The following is a 19,230-nucleotide window of genomic DNA, read 5'->3' as shown; positions in this document are numbered from 1 at the left end:
TTAATTGTATTGGTCTTTGCATTTTTGCCAGTTTTATAAATCAGTACCAATACCAATGTATTAGTAAATTTATATAGTCATTCGTCATTAGCATGTCAGTAAAGTGTAATGGTGGACTTGTAAAATTCTTGAACTAGGTCCACTTGAACTATGAAGAATTTACAGAAAGAAGTGACATATACGAGGAAATACTGCTATGAATTCTTAATGGATTTAGGGTATGTGTCTGTATATATGTAATGTTACCAAATCCTGTGTACTTGTCATGTACACATGCTCCTGAACTCCAGAGTTAAACTTGAGGCTTGTCTGGACAGTGTTGGTGTGCTTGATTTTGAAGTTATTGAAGCTCAATTTTTGAAGTCCCTGCTGCAGCTTACAAACAAGAGATTCTGTTGTACTTCAAGCATTTTAGAGTTATCAGGAATAATGGCCCCAATTTTAACTTCCCCCGCCTGGCAGAAACCGGGTGGGGGGAGCAGTTAAAATGAGAGCAGTCACTTACACCCTCTGATCCTGTGTCCTTACATTAACTTGCTCTTTTGAGCAGGCTAGCTCTTTTTTGTTATGTGTCCTTGTGGGTCAGGAGGGGCCCCTGGGCCACCCTTGCCCTGGGCCCCCCACCACGATTGCATCCAGCGTGTCCCCCACCCCCCCTCCATCTGACTGGCAAGGATTGTTCCCATGGGTCCTCTGCCGCCGAATTCCCACTCCTGCCTGTGGCCAGATAGTGGATCTGGCTGGGTTTGGGCCGGACTCTGGGAGAATTTATGGAAATGAGTCCCGGCCATTAAGATTGGCCAAGCCTCCATGACCGGGGTCACCGTCCACTTCGCGGACACCACACCCAGCCCCACTTTAAAATCGGGGCCAAAGTATCTAAATATTTAGTTTTATATAATCACAAGTTATATTTGCTTTCTAGATAGCATCACTGTTAACCAGCACTTTTCCCAGGCTGTTGAACAAGTATTTTATATGTGATATTTATGGGAAAAGTTGTAAATTTATTTAAAATTCTATGTATGCATATGCTTTTTAAGTATTAATTTTCAATGTTTTTGAAATACTGTGACTGTTGGAAAAGGAGTAGACGAAAGAGCACTATGTAAGAGTTAATAGTTCTAGTCAGTCAGCTCAAATCTGTAACTGTGTACTATTCAGTTACATTAACAGAGCAGCTGTTGCACTTCAAAACTAGCCATTGCAAAACTGCTGATATTTCCGCTTTACTCATGAGGCCCCTTCAACTGCTTGTGTGAATAGTGACTAGCTGATTGCAGAAGAAGCTGAGTATAAGGCAGCATTACCCTGATAATTTTAGTAATCATTTGTGAAAGCTGTAATTACTGACCTTGCAGTTGAATGAGAAAAGTAACAAAATATTTTTCTTTTAATTCTTGAACATTGCAGGAGGTACAAAGTTGAACGAGAAACTGCTGAAGTCAGATTTAAAAGAGGTTGAATAATGAACATATTGCTGTCAGGAAAGGGATAAATGTTCTGGGTGTAGATGATCTAATTGTTTCACAACCCGGGCACTTATTGCGTATGCATGAGTAGGAACGGAGAGGAAAATCTATACATCATCACTGCTAATTTATGATGGTGATTATATTTGTAACTTTTTGATTTCTGGGAAAATAGTAACTTCAAGAACAAAGAAAAGAAAACGATATCATTTGGCTTTAAATTGCCTGATGTTGGAGACCAATGCACTGCATGTGTGTTGACTTTGGTAACATGTTTAAGGTAATTTCACAGAATGTATGTGATCATGTTTAGGTAGGCTGCCTTGGTGGCTCGGCTGGTGAAGGCCAAGGTTCCATTCTTGGTCGAGATTGAGTTAGCTGCTCTCAGCCAGACTGCGAGGAGTGCTATAATTAGCCTTGATGTCCCTGGGGTGGGAAGTGAAAAATTAGCCACATTTCTTGATCACTATTCAATGCCCCCTGCTGGAGGGAGGGAGGTTACGGAGGGAGGGGGGGAGAGAGAGCGAGAGAGAGAGTGTGTGTACTTTCAGGAGAGATGGGGAGAAAATTGGAGGAGGGAGGAAAAGGAAATACTGGAAGCACATGTAGAATAAGAAAACTCTACTATTATGACTTTTGAATGCACAACAGTATGCTCGCCTCTCACTGGGAAAAAACGTATGGGTGGATCTTGTGAAGATAAGTATTTGGAGGAACAACTGAGATCCAAAACAAAAATGAGCAGTGTACATCGTAAAAATGTGACTGAATGGTATTTGTACCAGTGGGTATTTGTGGAAAGGTTAGCTTCTCAGGTCTCAAGACTTTACCTGAAATTACGCATCGTAACATCCAGTGACCTAGTTTATTTTGTGGTTATGAACCAATTGTTTTCAGTAGGGAGTGCTGTCCTAGTTCTGAGAACATTCAGTTTGTCTTATATGATGAATTAAATTGGTCAAAGGCTGTTACAAATTAGAGTATAGCTGAAAGGTGTGGTAACATGTTTAAGGTAATTTCTATTTTCTATACCTAACCACTTAACACTGAGTAAACTGTATATCTTGCAGTTCACCAGTGTGAAAACACTATTCTGCTCTACTAACAGCAGTGTCACTAGCATTTCAGTAAAGTGTAATGGTGGATGTGTGAAATGGTGGACTTGAGCTGTGAAAATATCCAGCAGCCCAATTCTAGATTTTGTTCTTCTAAACTGGGGTTGTGCCTGGAGAGTGTAATTTGAGCTACATAGGGGGTGAAGTACCAGTCATTACAGATTTGTCACTGACAGCAGGAGTAATTTGAGATATTGCACAAGAACCATATTGATTAATGGAATTTTTCCTGGAGTGTATTGGTACCAATATTGACATCCCAATATTACTGCATGACAACAGACTATACAGAATATTTCAGAGTTTGTTCTTCAAAATAATTGATTAGAACGAGTCATTAAGTCAACTAATATGTTTTTAATACAAGGCTGTTTAACTCCTTTGATAGAAGTACTGAAGGCAGAGCTTCCTGTGTTATGATCGTTTGGTTGTCTGCTTGTTTTTCTTATCTACATAAAGTTTTAAGAGATGATGGTCGCATTTTTTTTTAATTTGCCACAATTTTCTTCTCTTTTCTTCCCTCATCTTCTGAAGACACTAACTTTGGCTGGGGTACAGTTCTCCAAGCACCAATCACCCTCCAATACCTCACCCAAGTGTCATGTGTAAACCCAAACAGTTAGTGTCGGCTGAGAATTTGACTGGATGCATCACAACTGAGTCCAATCCTGTGGTCGCCAAATGTCACATTCTTTCCAGCAGGGATCACAGGATGGTAATCAGGAGAGAGAACTATGGCTAATTTACACCTCTAACCCATAGGACTGAAGCAAATAATAGCACACTTACATTACCTTGGCTGAAATCAGATAATTCTGCAAAGGTTGGGAAGAAAGGAATCTTTTTAAGAATACAGAGGTTCCCTGACCTGTGCATATGTATTTCAAATAAAGCTGTTGGACTATAACCTGGTGATGTAAGACTCCTTACATTTGTCCACCCCAGTCCATCACCGGCATCTCCACATCATATGTAATGTGTGTTTAACACAGATTCTGCTCCAGTACCTGGAGATCGAACCATGTGACCTAAGTTCTTTTCTAAAATTACAGATAAATTCTATAAACGGTCTGCTGATTTACATAAGTAGTTATAAAAATAGGACAGATTAGCATCATATAATGTATGACTGGTGGGGCTTCCCTTGTGTGTGATTCCCTCGTCACTTGATCTGTGGTTACTGATCATCAGTAAATTCTATTCACGTGTCAGCCAGTTTCAAAGAAATCAGCTACTGCTGTGGGCTGCTGTAAAGATAACGCACCTCAACTTGTACTCTCGGCTGTCCTTTAATACTGGAATATTTTATTAGTATCAGTGTAATAAATATCTCAGAGACGATGGGTTATTGAGATTACCCAGCGTAAGCATGAAGCATTAGCAGACTGAAATATTTCAAGGCCTTGTAGATGCTACTATAATGTTGCTTTTCAAAGAATTGTCTACTTTCTTTAGTTCCTAGTGTTGCTTTCTTATCTGGATTATGTTTTTCACTTTAATGGGAAATCTTTCTGTTTAAAAACATAAAATTCAGGAAATATACAGCAGATCAGTCAGCATCTATAAAGAAAAAAGAAAGGCTATGATGTTAAGGGTGTGTTCCCTTCATGAGGGAGAGAGAGAGACAAAACAGGCATTTAGTAAGGTTTTTTCTCTTTATTTTTCCTTTTTCTCACCTTTTTGTTTTAGATTTCCAGCATTTGCAGTTTTTCCTTTTTATTTTCGTTTTAAGTTGCCAGCAAACCAGCTTTCTGTGAAGTAGTCATTAACACGTTGTAATAAAAACTCAAAATGCTGGAAACACTCAGCTGGTGAACTCATGTAATTAAAACATAAAAATGGTTCAAGAAAGAACTACTTGTATCTTTTACTCTAGCAATTACGGTAGGAAATGTCTCCTACTAACTCTTTATTGGGTAGGCAGTAAGGGTACACATCCAAACCTTTTAAGTTTCTCTCTGTGTTGGTAATAAAGCTATGCGTATGGTGTTCATATTTTGTTTTTGCCGAATACAGTTTTAGAAAAAGGTGGAAATTACAATAACTTCTCCAAATGATGACAGGATTTGATGTGGTTAACCAACTCTTGCTTTTTGATTTTCTTATTTACAAGCAAGGGCCCCACTGGAATAGCTTTCAGATACTGATCAATCTCTCTTTTTCTCTCTCTCTTTCTCTTCCCCCCCCCCATCCCCCCTCACATCTATAAGATATGAGATTTTTTTCTTAATGGCTGAATTTATTTTGTCGTCTTTATTTACAAAATGTTTAAAAGTCAGACTTGCATTTATACAGCACCTTATCATATCAAAAATGCTTTTTAGTGCTTCACATACAGTGAATTACTTTGAAGTTCAGTAACTATAGTTATGTAGGCATAATTTAATGCTACAGTAATTAATTACATGAACTGCCTTAAATAAAAGACTTGTAGTTTAACTAAAATGGTATGCAAAAGCTTTCCTATAAGGTCACTGAAACAAAATCTCTTCCTGACTTCACTTGTCTTATGATCTGACATAGTGATCTCCCTCCCCCACAATACCTTCCTCTTTCACTTAGAAAGCACAGATCAGTGGGTAAAATCCACTTTAGGAGCAGGTCTGAATGCCAGACAGTGAGGAAATAAGCTTGTTTACTTTAAATGATGACTGTCATTAAGGTCCTAATGCACGGACTGCCCCCCTTCCCAGGTTTGCTTCCCAGTCTGTACTGAGTTCAGTGATCTCAGCTAGCACAGAAGTTGCGACATTACAATTGGGCTCAATACCCCTGTGCTAGGGGAGGGAAAAATCAATCATGGCTCCCACTTCTGCTCCACTGAGCCCTGCGAGTAGATGTTGGGCAAGGACTGAATCAGGCCAATGCACACTGCTTAATCTCACATTTGAACATTACATGGTTGGGCAAGATACCAGAGAGCTGTCAGTGCCTGTGGAACTGTACCCCGACACAAAATCAGTGCCTTTAGGGGAGTAAAAGGAGAAGAACAAAATATTGAAAAAGAATGTGGAGGAATTACAAAGAAAAGGATTGGATTTTAAAAGGGGGACCTTGAAACGTCTTTGTCTTCCCAACCGCTGCACTAAACTTGTGCATATATTTTAATATCAATTGCTTTTGTGGATGAATATGAATTAACCGAATTGGTAACAAAATGATATTGATTAGTCCCTTTAAAATCTATATCTAACTCTACTGAGAATTGCAGAGTTAAAGTGGAATCTTTTCTTCTATGTTTTTGTACTTGTGACAATCACTTTGACTTAGACGGAACTCTGAGCTATGTACTGTTAGTTTCTGATTGGAAATTCTCTATAATGCACCTGACTGGCTAACTCATCCTCTGATTTCAGTGTTAATTCTGTCTGTCATTACATGATGTCCCTTTAATAGGTACAGCTTGTGCTATGTCAAAGTCTTTTAGAGGCATCTTGAAGTTTTCAAGATTATGAAGGGAACCGACAAAACTGATCCAGGCGAGTTTGTTCCAAATGGTGAGGGGTTCAATACCAGGGAACACAAGAAAAGAATTAGAAAAAAAAAGATTTGCATTTATATAGCGTCTTTTATATCCTCAGGAAGTCACAACCAAGGAATTACTTTCAAAGTGTAGTCACTATTGTTATATCGGCAAATGAAATAAATTATTAGTTAATATGTTTTTGACGATCATAGTTGAGGGATAAATATTGGCCAGGTCACCTCCCCTGCTCTTCTTCAAGCTGTGCCATGAACAGAAAGACATGACCTTGTTTTAATGTCTCATCTGAAAGACACCTCCAGTAATACAGCACACCATCAGTACTGCGCTGAAATTTCAGCCTACATTATGAGATCAAGCCTTGGAATGGGGCTATAACTCACAACCTTCAATTGCAGATGTGAGAGTGCTACTGCTGAATTAAGCTAACATTTTAGGAAGTTAGGAGTAAGAAAGGAAGTCAGGCAGAACTTGTTCTCTCAAAGGGTAATAGAATTGTGCATTATTAGGGAAGGACACTGAATCAGGAAGTGGCCATTAGGTTCAAATGGATTGCTAAATTATGAGATTCACTTTTCTGTTGGTGTGTTCTTCAGTGTTTTTAACAGACTTTTCTAAACTATCTTTCTTCTTCATCTCCAGGATTATATACTATCCCTGTGCTCTCCAGAACATAAGAAGTGTGAGAGCATAACATCAACATTGCGGAAACAATTAATTGAGCTGAAGGATACTATTGAATATGAAAGTCAAGCTGTACTGGAAATAAAAGAGAAGAGTGTAGAGATAACAGGAGGACAGATCAACGTAATGACTGCCTGGTCGATGTTTGAGAAGTTGAATATGGAGAACAGCTCCTCCAAAGAGGACAGGAGCCTTCATCTAGAGATTGGTGACTGTAGTGCAGATTCTGAGGACTGGACAAGCTCCGAAAGTGATTCAGAACAACTCCTTAAGAAAAAAGGGACTGAGATCTTGAGCAAACCACACAGGCAACTCTGCCGCTCTCCTTGCCTCGAACGGCCAGTTCTTTCCAAATGCAGTGTCTTGCAGGACTTTCAAAGTGAGGGCAGTAAATCCAAACTCGAAGAGGGGTGCAAACCTGCTAGTTTAGATAAAGAATACCAGGCCAAGATGGAGTTTGCCTTAAAACTAGGATATTCAGGAGAACAGATACAAACTGTGCTCAATAAACTGGGGTCAGATGCTCTTATTAATGACATTTTAGCCGAGCTGGTCAGACTTGGGAACAAAAGTGAGTCTGAGCCACAGCCAAACAGTATGGGTAATGCAGGTACCCTGGTGTCCAGGGGCCAATGTGTGAAGGAGATCACTAGCCCAGAGCTGTCTTTGGAAGATGAAGTTGTGGATGATTCTGATAATTTGAGACCTATAGTCATCGATGGTAGTAATGTGGCCATGAGGTATGTCCATAGATTTTCTCCAAAGATAATTGAAGTTATGTCGTACTGCAAATGTACCTTTTTATTATTTTTTTCCACAAAATCCACCCCCCCATCTCCAAGGTGTTAACTCTTTGCTATGATATAGTTCTACTGGTGATGGTCGTCATTCTTCACATGTGAGCATCAACAGTGAGTGTCAGCAGACATGACAGCAGAATCCCATCCAGTCCTCACCTAACATCCACACACACATCCAGCAGGAGTCTCTAGATAGTAATCAGGAGTGAGAACCCTGGTTAATTTTCCTCCTCTTAACAGGTCCAGGCAGTCTTGCTTTGCCACTGACTGTCAAAAGTCATCACCGCTTTTAATTTGCTTTTTTTACCTCAGGCTCCTTCCAGGCTGTTGCAGGGGACATCATCCACATCTCCCAGTCTGCAGTGCACAGCTGCATCAAGCAGGTCACCAATGCCCTATTTGCCAGGCCAACCGCTACATCACCTTTCCCATGGCTGCCAACAGCCAGAATGGCTGGCTTCCTTCGTGTCCAGGGCATTATAGCCTGCACGCATGTAACCATCAAGGTACCAGAAGACAAGCCAGCAGCTTTTGTCAACAGGAAGGACTATCACTTAATTAATGTCCAGCTGAAGTGTGATCACCCCAGAGTAATCATGCAAGTCTGTGCCAGTGTCGCAGGCAGCTGTCATGCCGCCTTAATTCTGCGACACTCATCCGTCCCCTCACTGTTCCAACCTTCCAGGAACATGAGACAGTGGCTGCTCGAGGACAAGGGCTACCCCTTGCATACATTGCTGAGGACAACCCTTTGCAACCCTACGATGCCTGAACAGCTCAGGTACAGTCACAGTCATGGAACCACCAGGAACATCATTGAGTACACTGTTGGGCTAGTGAAGCAAAGGTTCAGGTGCCTGGATATTTCTGACGGTATGCCCCACACGTAGTCTGTCGCATCATTGTAGTGTGCTGCGTGTTGCACAACATGCTCATTCCCCTCCCCTGAAAAGTTACATAAAGCCCCTCTGCATTAATAGAACTTGTTACCCCCTTCACTGCTCCCTTAATCCTGCATCAAAGAACATTGACGTCACTCTGTTGCCAGGGGTTACTGACAGATGAAGAAATGAAGTGCTGTACTCACCTGTGTTACTCTTGTGAGGTTATTGAAATGTATCTTGCATTGCACGCAGGTCCTGGGAATTGACAATTTCTGCCACCTTTCTCCACCCAAGTCTGGTGTCTGTCAATCTTTGTAGTCTTCCTGCAGTTCGGGGGAAAGAGTACGTCCCTCCTCGCCCTCACCTCTTCCAATTGTACCTAGAAGCTTGCTTCCGATTCATTTCTGCATAAAATCTTGCAGCAATCTCACAGAGCAATCTGCTAGAAGAAAATGTCACCTCCCTTTAAGAGGTGCATTCCCGCTTTAAATAGGCTTCTGGAGGCCGCCGGAAATTACACCCAGAAAATGGGTGGGCTTCATGTTCCCAATGCAATCGGGTGCGAAACCCATCAGTCAGATGTTAATGAGGCCTGGGAGTGAAAATGCCCTAGGCCTGAAATTTAGACCAGCGGGTGCGTTTTGCCCTGTTCCCTGCATCCTCACCCACCCACTTGAAACACACTCCAGGTTAAAACTGACCATTTGGACTTTTCAGTCTTCAAGGAGATGTCTTAGAAGTGATATTATAGAAGTATATGAAATAAAGAAAGAACTTGCATTTACATGGCACCTTTCATGACCGTAGGACATCCGATAGTAAGATAGTTAACTGTAAAAATAAAAGTAGAAAATTACTTTAAAGTAAATTGAGTGACTAGGACAAGGGGACACAGGTTCAGGCTAGTAAAGGGCAGATTTAGGACCAATATCAGGGAGTTCTTCTTCATACAAACGGTGATCAATACATAGCATGAACTTCCAGACGGTGAAGTGAAGCCAGAAACCCTGAATTCATTTAAGAACCAATTGGATGCTGTAATGGGGGGACTGTAGAATATCTCTGGATGGATGAACTAAGATGGGTCATATGGCCTCCCTCATCCATCGTTATCTTGTATAGTCAGTATAGTCAGATGCAACTCCCTTTGCCCCCAAAAGTAGATGCCCCCAACAACATGTCATAGCCTCAGCATTAGAAGAGCATTTCTTGATGCAGTGTGACAGTTTTTCACTCCCCATAAAGACAATTGTTATGGCCATTCTGAATGAGATTGCCAGTTCAGGGATGGCTCATTTCCAAATTCATTTCATGTAGGACCCTTACTGCCATCAGCCATCAGTCTGGCTTGAATTTAAACTTAAGTCCCAGAGGTGAAAGACCAAAGCTTAGCCCACTGCAGCACCCAGTTCCCCCATTTTATTTTTAGAAGCAAAGTGCCCTTTAAGTAAATTATCTTGGTCTGATCATTACCAGCTGAACGTCATTCATGTCCAACAGCAGGCACATTTCCAGCCTAATGTTTTGCTTGGATAACAAGGAAAGGAGCTGCTATTGGACTAAAGTGGAAGAGTGAATTTTATAATTTAAAATATTTGTAAACAAGTTATTACATTTTATAAGGGAATTCCATTTATTTGGGGATTTGCTACAATATCAGTCCAGTGCAATTCATTAATGCAGCCTTTAATCATCATCCACATTCTGTTCTGTCATGTTATTGCTATGTTGTAAGAATCTTTATGATCCAGTGTGTTAGGCAAATCACATGCAAAACTCTGTCTCAGGAAGTATAATTGGAATATATTTAATTATGGGTTGTTACCGGCATAAAATTACAGAGAGGCTTGTTTGTTTCCTACTCACTGCTAAAGACTACCTTTGGAGACACTGCTTTACTGATGTGAAATGACCAATTTTAAAAGACTTAAGAAATTAGAAATGATGACATTTCTGGCCCAGTGGGTAAAGGCACTGCCCAGTGTCACACTGAAGCCATGCAAACCACAAAAGCTCAGGTTCAGTCCCCATTCTGTGGTGAGATGGCTGATTTCAGCTGAACCAGCAGTTGGCTGCTACAATTAGCCTCAGCACCCTAGGCTAAGCAGGTGAAAAAATCAATTCACAATCCTGATTACCATCCAGTTTTCTTTGATTGGAAAGTGTGCGCTTGTGGACGTCAAGTGAGGACAGGATTGGGCTTGGCTGTGATGCCCTCCATGATGAACAGCTCGTCGATACTCTCTGTCCAGGCTTGCACATGAAGAATAGCCAGTTAGACCAGTTATCAGGGGCCTGCTGGTACCTATGGAGGGGGGAAAATCAGAAAATTAAAATTGAATACAATTTGGTGCCTTCCACTCTTGGCCTTTTTCTTTTTTTGTGCACAATCACCGAACTTGGTTGCTACATATTCTTGATTTCTACTTCAATTTTAAAGCAGTTTTCCTGCGAACCACTTCACCATCTTTTATGGAATGGTTCTTTCTGCACCATGACTAGTTCTTTTCCCACTATCCAAGCTTCCTATATGCCCACTGTGAGAGGTAAAGGTTAATGATACAACAGCTCCTTCCTGGAAAATCTAGTTCTGACAAAGAACAATGCAAAATAGGACAAAGGTGAAACAAAAAGTGAAATGGAGAAGGGAAAAATCCTCTTTCAATGAGAATTCCTGCTGAGAAGCAGAATTATTATGTTTGCCCACGACATTGTGCTGCGAGTGCAGTTAAGAAATGAAAGCAGAAAACATTGAATACAGCACTCGGTGAAATGTATAATACCCCAGCTGGCTCTATTTTTATAGATTCTTTGTTATTCTAGAGAATATAATTAATTCCTCCCACGAAGGCCTACGCACGGTGATGCTTTTCGTGATGTCATCTGCGTCTTCCCTAAATTCCAAGGTAGTTGATAATGAGCTGGGACAGCAACATCTGTTCTCTAAAATCCAATTTTCTGGAGTGACTGAGGAAACTGTTTCTCCTGCAGCTTTGTAAAAACCTTTTTGTTCTTTTTATAATCGCAATGTGACCCCAGCTGCATTCCAAGCAATTTAGTTTATTTTAAAATAAAGCATAAAGCTTTTTTTTTCATAATATGCAATTACTTTGTGCATCTAATTTGCAACCCTGTTGTGAGACATACTTATCGTGCAATGAAAAAATGTTTCATTTCCTTACATCACTTCAAAAATGCAATCATTTGCCTTGATTGTGTTATAAATGTTCAGTAATTATAATAAATTTTCTATCCTTATACTGTCTTGCTCGTGTGACTTCACAATTACACCAGCCACAATGTCAGCCAAGGTCAAACTCAAAGCAGGAAATTGATCAAAGCTTTAATTTCTTCTTGTAGTCATGGAAATAAGGAAGTGTTCTCTTGCCTTGGGATTCAGTTGGCTGTGGAATGGTTCCTAGAAAAAGGACACAAAGACATCACAGTGTTTGTTCCAGCGTGGAGGAAAGAACAGTCCAGGCCAGATGCACCCATCAAAGGTAATTAGACTTGTCACAACGTGATGACGTTTTAATGATCTGATCATATAAAAATGGATGATAGTTTTTTTTAAATGGAAGAAGTAAAAATAGAAAACGCTGGAAATACACATCAATTCCATCAGTATTCGAGAAGAGATTAGCGGGTTGGTGGGGGGGGGGGGATAGATAGATTAACTTTTCAGATAGAGACCCTACAGCAGAACTCAATTTTGAAACTCTTTGTACTAGTTCTGACAAAGGGTCTCCACCTGAACTGTCAATTTGCGGGATGCTGACGAGCAATTCTTGTTGCTATTATATAAAAATGTATCCTGCTCAGCAAAATTTGCTTATCTCTCCTCCTGACTCTAGTGTCTATATCTTGTTAACGCGAAAGATAAAATATGCATCAAATAAAACACTTTGATGTAATGCTACCTCCTTTATTTAAACTAAATTTTTAGTTTTAATGCTGCCATATATTGATTTGGGTAGAATGTTATTACAATGATCAAAAGATCTTGTAGCTGAGATAGTAGTGGGAATTGTGGTGAGCTGTTCCACCAACTCCCCAACCACTGCCACTATTTCCAGGATTTTCTGCTGGAAATGACTGTGACAGTGAGTATGCTCACCCACATTAGGTGGGCACATGCAAGGCTAATGGTGGGAAACAGTCTTCTGATGTATTTTAGCAACATTGGGCATTAGTAATGCCATTTCTTTCCTGGCATTCAGCATTGCCAAGTAGAATGGAGGCAGGGGAATCACAAATAAAAGGGTTTCATTGCCTAGCGCAAGGCAATGCTGGAGACTTAAAAATGCATTTTTAAAAATATTTGTTTTTAAGCTGACACAGCTGTCCATACTGTAAAGCAATAAGAGCTGCAAAAATTTTCCTTCCCTCCTGCATGAGATGGGTGAGTTGGTGGCCCCCAAAACACCCCAGAAGCCTAGCTATTCAAATTAGCCTGACTCCCGAAGATCCGTCAGGCTCAGAGCAGGGTCACACCAGTGGGTGGGAGTCCCACCTTCAAGCACTGCCATTAGGAATCCTACTACAGAGGAAAACCTAGGCCTGCATGTCAATAGACTGTTTACCTGTGGATGGCATCGGCGCCAAGTCTGATAATGGTCTCGCTTTGATGTCCAAAAACATTACACTTCCCAGCAGGAGTCACTGAATGGTGATCAGGAGTGATAATGCTGCCTGATCTATTTTGATCCCTCCTTAGCCCAGGGGAGCCCAACTGTCACCCTAGCTGAATTTAGTTAGTTCAACACTGACCAGGAATCAAACCTGAGATACATTTGGTTTACAATAGAGTAAGTTAGACAATTAAAAAAAATCACTTTGATTATCTATTATTATAGTCTCTATTTTGCACTTTGTATTTTCATGTTTAACGTTCTAAATAAGTGTAGCGCTACTGCAAAACTGATCCAGTTTTTTATCTCAGTGCTGCTGAGAATGGATTGATAAGGACAATGTTTAATTTATTCTTAGAGACTAATCAAAAGTTCCACTTGACACCACCTCACTCATACAGTGTTGAATGTATGTGTTTTATTAAATTTCTATTTAATACCAAAGTAATTATTCAATTTTCCAGATCAAGAAATTTTGCGCAAACTTGAGAAAGAGAAAATTCTGGTCTTCACGCCATCCCGACGGGTGCAAGGGAGAAGAGTGGTGTGCTACGATGATCGATTCATAGTGAAGTTGGCCTTTGACTCAGATGGCATTATTGTGTCAAATGATAACTACAGGGATCTGCAGAATGAGAAACCTGAGTGGAAGAAATTTATAGAGGAACGTCTTCTAATGTACTCCTTTGTGAACGACAAGTAAGTATTGTAAACTTATGGACCTTTTCATAGGTAATGGTTTTCTTTTTCTTTTTTTTAAATTGTGCCCATCAAGATGGGAATGGAAAATTTTCATTTCAAACATTCAATGTCAATATCAAGCTGTCCCAGATCAGGTATAGAAATGGATTAGATACAAAGTAAAATTCAATCCACTCTGCCCCAACAAAGCATCTCAGCCTCAATTTTAGAAGTGCACCACTACTGCAAACAGTGGCACATTTTTCTATTTCCCAGACCAGACATGCTGTGGTCTCTGGATGAGATTATCACTTTATTTTCAGTTGGGGGCAGTTTTGTGCTGTACTCTCAGACTGCCCAAATATATTTCATGTAGAGATCTTACAGCCAGACAGTGGAGACTTTCATCCATTCAGTCTGGGCTACATTTGAACCTGGGTTTCAAAGGTGAATGACCAGTATTTAACTCATCACAAGAATACGTAAAATTCGTATGAATTGCATGTAAATGACCAGTGGTTTGTTTCCTCACCATTTCAAGGTTCATGCCACCTGATGATCCTTTAGGACGTCATGGTCCCAGCTTGGATAACTTCCTACGAAAGCGTCCTGTTATTCCAGAACACAAGAAACAGCCCTGTCCTTATGGTAAGTATTAGTAACTTGCTGATAATTAGATCTGTAAATCTAGTTAGCTCTTAACTGCTTTGGTCAATTTTGCATTTGTTCAAAATACTGTAAGAAAACATAATCTGGTATTTGCCAGTTTTCTCCCCTCCTCTCTTGATGGTGCTGACTCTTGCTAAAGTATCATTCCATGGGTACTGGCAGCTCTGTTGCCTCACCCAAGTGGTGATTCTTCACATGTGAGACTAGACAGTTAAGCGTGGACAGGCTATTTAACTGTTGAGGGCGCCACAGCCAGTCACGATAACAGTCTTGCCCAATGTCCACACAGATGCCTATCCAACAGGGATCATTGGATAATGATCAGAAGAGGAACCTGAGCTTAGATCACTACCTCATTGGTCTAAATTATCCAACCTGAAACCTTCTGATCTAGGTGAAGATGTCATTACTCATTAGACCATAAGGAGAGCAGAAAACAACTCTGTTACCAAGCTATCCTGGAATAATGTAAATTGCTTTAAGGATAATAGCATTGTTCTTTAGATTTGTGATGATGAATAAGTCAGCTGGAGGGAAGTTTGCTAATCAGTATTGACCTTGATCTTACTTGGCTTCTGGTTATTATTTGACAGGGAAGAAGTGCACTTATGGACACAAGTGTAAATACTACCATCCAGAACGTGTTAACCAGCCGCAGAGGTCAGTTGCTGACGAGCTTCGTGCCAGTGCCAAGTTGTCTGCTGTGAAAACTATGAGCGAAGGAGCCTTGGTAAAATGCGGCATTGCCATATCAGGTGTGAAAGGAGAAACCATCTCTGAGATCAAGCGTGTCGCTCCAAAGCGCCAGTCTGACCCCAGCATACGATCTGTAGTCTGCGAGCCAGAGGAGAGGTTGACACCAGCTCGCAGACTCGAGACTAACTCTGTGCCTTCTTTGGTCACTGCAACAAGTGTACCTGCATTTCAGCCCAATAAAAGCCATGCAGCCAGTGCTATGAGTACCAGATCTGCAAGCAGCCCAGTGCCATGTTCCAAACAGTTCACTCACCAGAAATCCTCGCAAGAGCACATATCCACATTACATTATCCACCCATCCTTGTAACCAACAGCCAAGGAAACTCTGTGAGTTATACAGAACAGTATCCAAAATATGACTCGACTTTAGACACTGGCTATTACTCCATGATTAGTGACTTTTCGAATTTAAGCATCAACAGTATGCGTAACCATGACAGTTATTATGGGTTGGAATCGGATCATGGTTTGTATTCCAGAAACACTAGTCCACACTCAGAAACCTGCATTACAAGTAATGATTCCTATTCTTCATACAGTGATCTGGCATACCTAGGCACTGTAGATCCAGGTCCAGAAGATAATGTAAAAACCCATCAGCCACAATCACAGAATAGGCTCCAGCCTTTTGTTCATGGCTACCACGAACCTATAACAAGAGTGCAGAGCTATGGACCAGAGGAGCCAAAACAGCCCCAGCGGAAACAGCCCATCTCCCATTTAGTTTCTCATATCCAGCATCCTGCTATTGGAGCTCGTTCCAGTTGTCCTGGGGACTACCCTGTTCCTCAAAACATTCATCCGTCCACTAATAACCAGCCAGGGCGGGCTCTGGTAATGACTAGGCTGGACAGCATTTCTGATTCGCGACTATATGAGAGTAATCCAATGAGGCAACGAAGACCTCCACTCTGCAGAGAGCAACATACTAGCTGGGACCAACTGCCATGTGTCACAGATTCCTATAGGTACCCTTCATATCCGTTGACTAATAATCTCATGCAGCCCAGTTATGAACCTGGCATGTTTAGAAGTATGCCAGAAAAGATTGAACAGATCTGGAGGTCGCCATGGCAGGGGATGCCCACAGAGCAACAGGACCATCTGACAATCCGGGAACATCAGTACCAAACCTATCGAAACCTCTGTAACATCTTCCCAGCAGACATAGTTCATGCAGTAATGGAAAAGAACCCTCATGTGACTGACCCCCAGCAGCTTGCTGCAGAGATTGTTGCCAAACAAATACGTTCTGGACGGTAAAACCCAAACTATTTGGAAGGCTGAGGGCCAATTCCGTATTGACAGGACAAACAAAAGGAAGTCCATTTAGTGCACAACATTTGTGAAATACAAGTTGCCTAACTCAGTGGGTTTAAGAATGTTATAAATAACTTAATGGCATTCAATTATCTATAAGGGGGTAAGGCAGCTTTGAAGAGGAAATGAATACCTTACGTTTTCTTTTCTAAAGCTACAATCCATCTATTTTTGACTTTTATAATTTTCCATGTTACAAGATGTATTTGAATTTTTACTTTTTCTTGAAGAGTTATTTCTTTTCAACCTAAATTTTAAATTGTATGCCCCGTTTATGAATTGTACAGCTTGAAATTATAATAATGCAGACAAGAATTTACTGGGGTGCTAAAGACTGTATAGAGCAAGTTAAACCCATAAATATTTGAACATTGCAAATAACTTGCACAGATTCAAATGATCAAACTTCACGTAAGGTATCTATTTTCTTTTTCGGGTTCCCAACCAAAAGAGCTTTCTTGGTGTATGGCATGTCAAACCATTTCCTTTAAATCATAATCTCCTTTTAAGGGTGGAAAATTTGCAGCCAAAATACCTTTTTAAAGCATTATTATATTTTGTCTTCAGGCTGCACTGATGTGCCACTATATTTAAAAGCAATGTATATTATTGCTGAAATTTGACGAGCTTGATATGTTTCAAGCTAGGTCTTGTTGACAAAAAAAAAGTTTTTTTCATGAAAGTTGAGAAGGCCTTTAGGGGCCTTTTCTTTCTTCATGAGAAGGTCTGACACTTGCCTAAATGTTTCTTACTGTGAAACACATGGAATGTGAGGCTGCAGTCAGGGTTGTTTCTGTCATTTTGCTAATGGCTTGCAAATGCTGTGTAGTTGTTTCTCTTTCCTACAAAAGCAGTATCATCACTTTAGTTTAAAACTACCAATTTGTTATAAAGTTGCACGTGTACAATTTTACTTCACAGTTCTGTCGTGCACATTTTTAATGTTTCTAAAATGTAAACATTTTAAAATTAATGTGCATCCACTAATATATAGAGTACACTAACTTTCTAGTACTATATCTACAAAAAGATGGGCCTTTCTGTAGCTAACCAGTAAACTGTGCTCCCCTGATGGCTAGCCAATTCATCCAGTGAGTTACTGAACTCTATAGACCAGGAGGGTCCCAGGTTCAGTCCCTAGTCTGTGCTGAGTTGGCTGATCGCAGCCAGGCCGAAAGCAGGGATACTACAATTAGTCTGAGGTTGGGAGGGGAAAAATCAGCCAGGGTTCCTGGTCCTGATCGCTAACCAATGACCCCTGCTGGAAAGTGTGTGTGCTTGGGTGTTGGGTAAGGATAGGATTGGTCTCAGCATTGATCACTCCTGCAGCTGAATAGCTTCCCAACATCCACTATCACAGCCACTTCAGTGAGGTTACCAGAGGGCTGCTGGTGCCCAGGTAATCATAGCCCAACAAGAGTCAGCACCTTCAGGAGAGGAGTGCAGAAAATAGGTGACAGTTGACAAAAAAATTACTTAATTTTGTTGTGTACCTAAAACTCATTTTGTAGCTTACATTTCAATACAGCAAACAGCAATGCCTGGAATGATCAGAAATGACCTTTGTTTGTTGATACAAATTGTATCTCTTTTCTTGATTGTAGAAAATTATTTATTAAATGTACAGTTATCATCGGTAGAATAGCTTTATTAAATCTTGCCACAATGTTTGTGACACTATGTGTCACTGGGAGTAGCCCATGGGTATGTATGAATTTTTACTGGGCACAGTAGTTTGTAGACCTGAATTTTTAATTCATGTTGTTCAGATGTGCACACACATTGTGTACAATATTAGCATCATTATTTGTAATGTATTTATTAGGATTAAAAAATATTGTTTCCAGTAGTAGTTCAACACAATCAGGGGCTTTTTTTTACACTGGCTATTTTGAGAGCAAAACTAAATAACCATACTTGTTGTAACCCTAACCACCAGCATTTTGTAAATTTCAGCATGACTTACTATGCCTGCTCTAAAACATGTGTGCTTACATGGTAAGATTTTACATCCACCTTATCTGATATTTCTCTCATCCTCTTCTCCCCCACTGCTGTCCCCATTTACAGGCTGATAGCCCCAAAAAATCTTCCACTCACAGATGAGGACTGTCAGTGTCACAATTTCTTCATGATTGTCAATGCATTCTGTCCCCCAGTGCAGGAGGAACAAAATTAGTGGGGCAATTAATTCAGTAGAATTGCTGAGGTTAATAATCTATTGGGTACCAGTATGCTATAGGAAAAATTGCAATTAAGCCAATACACTTTAATTCTTTGTGCTACGTTTTTTGCGTGATACTTAATTCATCACCTCAAATCGCTCCTGCCATTACCACCACCAGTGATAGACCTGTAACTACTGGTTCTTCAAAATGGTGTTAAACAGCTCAAAATGCTGTATCAATACTGCCCTATTTTGGAAGAACAGAATCCATAGCTGTACTTCTGGGTGTTTTTCACAGTTCAATAAATATAGTACGAAATTTCACACACTATTAAACTTACTGAAATCATAGACTTTTCTCTGAGATAGAACACTATGTTCCATTTATTAAACCCAATTGTGAAATTCTGAAATTGAAACCAATATTGGACAAATGGAAGTATAGGACTTGGCCTCTCACTATCTCCTCATTGGGAATAAAGCATTTAGCCTCTTTGAGAAAATAAATTGTGTGATTCAGAGATTTATTTAAAAATAATCCTTTATTCTGTTTACTTTTTTCCCAA

General features: G+C 40.3%; 1 protein-coding gene across 1 annotated transcript in view; it reads left to right on the top strand.

Moving 5' to 3' along the window:
• zc3h12b (zinc finger CCCH-type containing 12B) overlaps nt 1–16,759 on the top strand; it is an 88,457-nt gene extending 71,698 nt beyond the window's left edge. Inside the window, exons 2-6 of the mRNA XM_067997114.1 lie at nt 6,714–7,495; nt 11,800–11,939; nt 13,535–13,769; nt 14,293–14,399; nt 15,014–16,759. Of these exons, the coding sequence (XP_067853215.1) occupies nt 6,714–7,495; nt 11,800–11,939; nt 13,535–13,769; nt 14,293–14,399; nt 15,014–16,440 (2,691 nt within the window). The 3' untranslated portion in view covers nt 16,441–16,759. The remainder of the gene's footprint in view (nt 1–6,713; nt 7,496–11,799; nt 11,940–13,534; nt 13,770–14,292; nt 14,400–15,013) is intronic.
• The last annotated feature ends 2,471 nt before the right edge of the window (nt 16,760–19,230 follow it).

This window comes from Heptranchias perlo, chromosome 15, assembly GCF_035084215.1.
Source record: "Heptranchias perlo isolate sHepPer1 chromosome 15, sHepPer1.hap1, whole genome shotgun sequence".
NCBI classification, from domain to species: domain Eukaryota; kingdom Metazoa; phylum Chordata; class Chondrichthyes; order Hexanchiformes; family Hexanchidae; genus Heptranchias; species Heptranchias perlo.
This window is presented reverse-complemented; position numbering and strand designations above follow the sequence as displayed.